At 52.7% G+C, this 3,657-nt stretch overlaps 1 protein-coding gene across 1 annotated transcript in view; it reads left to right on the plus strand.

The window, feature by feature from the left end:
- Nucleotides 1-1,239: 1,239 nt before the first annotated feature.
- The window catches only part of LOC311328243 (cytoplasmic dynein 1 intermediate chain 2-like), a gene marked incomplete at its 5' end in the record, with an annotated part of 35,462 nt that continues 33,044 nt past the window's right edge, over nt 1,240-3,657 (plus strand). The window contains 2 exons of the mRNA XM_084462240.1: nt 1,240-1,347; nt 2,219-2,345. Coding sequence (XP_084318366.1) covers nt 1,240-1,347; nt 2,219-2,345 — 235 coding nt within the window. The remainder of the gene's footprint in view (nt 1,348-2,218; nt 2,346-3,657) is intronic.

Consider the following 3,657-nt stretch of genomic DNA (forward strand, 5'->3'; position numbering starts at 1 on the left):
CTCAACCGCCTCCTCGTCCAAGCTGTATAAGCTGTTCTAGCTAGCCTAGCCTAGCCTAGCCTAGCCTAGCCTAGCTCAACTGCTCCTCACATCCAAGGCTTGCTTGGTTGGTTGGTTTAAGATGAAGTTAGTGCTAAATGGTTAGCCTAGCTATGTGGACATTATCCTATCGTGCTGGATGATAATCTGATTATAACAATATATATATATAGATATCGATAGATAGCTATACAGTTGCTAACATTGACGTTAGCTACATATTTTAACATTGGTTAGGCTGTGGCAAACAACAAACAGACAAGTTGTGAACCGTAGCTATCATGGTTCTCCTATCATGGTTCTCCTATCATGGTGTTCTCCTATCATGGTTCTCCTATCATGGTGTTCTCCTATCATGGTTCTCCTATCATGGTGTTCTCCTATCATGGTTCTCCTATCATGGTGTTCTCCTATCATGGTGTTCTCCTATCATGGTTCTCCTATCATGGTTCTCCTATCATGGTGTTCTCCTATCATGGTGTTCTCCTATCATGGTGTTCTCCTATCATGGTTCTCCTATCATGGTGTTCTCCTATCATGGTGTTCTCCTATCATGGTGTTCTCCTATCATGGTGTTCTCCTATCATGGTGTTCTCCTATCATGTTCTCCTATCATGGTGTTCTCCTATCATGGTGTTCTCCTATCATGTTCTCCTATCATGGTGTTCTCCTATCATGTCTTTCCTATCGAAGCCGTTTGACATCCTAGATCTGTCAGCTCAGAAACTGGACAAACAAATAACTCTCTCTCTCACACACACACACACACACACACACACACACACACACACACACACACACATACACACAAATAGTTTCGTTGTTAGCTATAATGTAAACTTTATCGTAAAAAACGTATAAACCCATGTACATAATTGAGCTGATTTGACGTGATTATATTGCACAGATTAGATCTGGCATCTCACGAACAAAAGAAACATTGTAGTGAACAGTGTTCACATGGTAGCCTACCACATGATACTGCCTCCAGCTAGCCTGTATCTGGTTACGCTTTTGTGCTGAGCTATATATATCAGATGGCGAACCCTCTCCACCTGTAAGATGCTACACAGCTAGCCGTGTGTGTAGAGGACCTGAATGATGACCTGTTGGCTCTTCCCCCGTGTGGCTGTTCCCCCCGCTGGCTGTTCCCCCGACTGGCTGTTCCCCTGGCTGGCTGTCCCCCCCCGCTGCTGCAGCATGTCAGACAAGAGCGAGCTGAAGGCGGAGCTGGAGAGGAAGAAGCAGCGCCTCGCCCAGATCAGGGAGGAGAAGAAGAGAAAAGAGGAGAAGAAGAAGAAGAAGGATGTGAGTGAAAAGAGGGAGAGATGTGAGCGTGAGGTGGTTGGTCTGGTGTTCCAGGTCAGTGATGTTGAGGAGCTGTCTGTGCTCCTCTCCTGGCCCGGGCTGTAGGGGGACGCGTGGCCTCGCGGGGGGGAGGCGTGCTCCTCTCCTGGCCCGGGCTGTAGGGGGACGCGGAGGGAGGCGTGCTCCTCTCCTGGCCCGGGCTGTAGGGGGACGCGTGGCCTCGCGGGGGGGAGGCGTGCTCCTCTCCTGGCCCGGGCTGTAGGGGGACGCGTGGCCTCGCGGGGGGGAGGCGTGCTCCTCTCCTGGCCCGGGCTGTAGGGGGACGCGTCGCCTCGCGGGGGGGAGGCGTGCTCCTCTCCTGGCCCGGGCTGTAGGGGGACGCGTGGCCTCGCGGGGGGGAGGCGTGCTCCTCTCCTGGCCCGGGCTGTAGGGGGACGCGTCGCCTCGCGGGGGGGAGGCGTGCTCCTCTCCTGGCCCGGGCTGTAGGGGGACGCGTGGCCTCGCGGGGGGGAGGCGTGCTCCTCTCCTGGCCCGGGGTGTAGGGGGACGCGTGGCCTCGCGGGGGGGAGGCGTGCTCCTCTCCTGGCCCGGGGTGTAGGGGGACGCGTGGCCTCGCGGGGGGGAGGCGTGCTCCTCTCCTGGCCCGGGGTGTAGGGGGACGCGTGGCCTCGCGGGGGGGAGGCGTGCTCCTCTCCTGGCCCGGGCTGTAGGGGGACGCGTGGCCTCGCGGGGGGGAGGCGTGCTCCTCTCCTGGCCCGGGGTGTAGGGGGACGCGTGGCCTCGCGGGGGGGAGGCGGAGGGAGTTGGTCTGGTGTTCCAGGTCAGTGATGTTGAGGAGCTGTCTGTGCTCCTCTCCTGGCCCGGGCTGTAGGGGGACGCGTCGCCTCGCGGGGGGGAGGCGGAGGGAGGCGTGGCGGTGCCGGCCCCCCAGGAGGGGAAGAGGAGAGATGTGGAGGCCCTGCTGCAGAGCGTGGGCATCAACCCTGATGCCCCCACCGGTAAGGCCAGCACACACACGCACGCACATACATGCACACACACACACATGCATGCACACATACACACGCACACACACACACACACACATGGTCCCACTGCCACATCCATAACCCTTTAATGGTGCCCCTGCGTGATCATGTGCTCAACCCTGAGTCCATCCGGATCCCTGATGGACTTTCTTTGTTTTTGTTATAATTGATCTGCTTTGCTTCATCATCTCTGCATGTCTCCTGACCACTGTTACCTCTGGGGTTTAATAACGCTGATATCTCTCTGCTGGTCTCTCTTCTGCATGCCTTTATCAACACTTGTCTTTTTTTCTCTCCTTTTTGTTTTTTAGGGGCCAAGCCCCGAAGGGGGCGAAGCCCCTATTGTAATTGATGGTATTATTATTATTATTATTATTATTTATCTGCCATGGAAGTCTATGGCAGGCCCTATAACCGACTGGTCGCTTTTTACGAAACTCGGCAGAGTCATAGAGGCTTAGGCCCCGCAGCAGTGAAGCAAGTCTCACATGGATTGGCCAAAAGGGGGCGCTATAGCAGCTGACTGAAGTTGCGAACTTTGAACAGGTATATCTCAGGCCCCGTTTGACCTACAGACATGACACTTTGCACACATATGTCTCTCCTCATGATGAACAAATTTGCCTCAAGGACCCATAACTTCCGGTTATATAGATTTTCCGCCATCTTGAATTTTTGTAAAAACGCTTAAAATCTATCTCCTCCTAGAGACTTTGACCAATCTGCATGAAATCCGGTACACACAATCTAGGGAACGATATCTAAAATTCCATCTTGGCAAAAGTTTAAAAAGTTAAATTTAACAGCAACTATGAGCTAATGAAAATGGCATGGGGTGTGGCTTTTCACATAAAGTGGTATACTTTCTTAAGGGTTGTGCAGAACACCACGCCACTTGGTAGACATCTGTGCAGATATAACCTGAGGCGGCCACTGCATTATATGCCCAATCAAACCAAATGGGGGCGCTAGAGAGCTCATTTCCTGTTCAGGCCTAACCGCTTGGATGGTATTTCCGAAAACAGATATAGTAGTACCAGAGCATATCTTGAGGTCACTCAAGAAATATGAAGCAGTTAGGCCAAAGGGTGGCGCTATAACGAGCCAAAATTATTTAAAGTGGCTTAAACGCAATTGATTGCTGTAGCGCCCCCCGTGGCTAAATGGGGTTCATAATGCTTGTATGGGTAGCTGATGGCATGCTCTACAATTTACTAATTGGGCACAACACTGTCAGATTACATTTTGATGTTTATATAAGCATTGTTGTGCAAAGGGACCC

Source organism: Borostomias antarcticus, assembly GCF_949987555.1.
Source record: "Borostomias antarcticus genome assembly, contig: scaffold_183, whole genome shotgun sequence".
NCBI lineage: Eukaryota > Metazoa > Chordata > Actinopteri > Stomiiformes > Stomiidae > Borostomias > Borostomias antarcticus.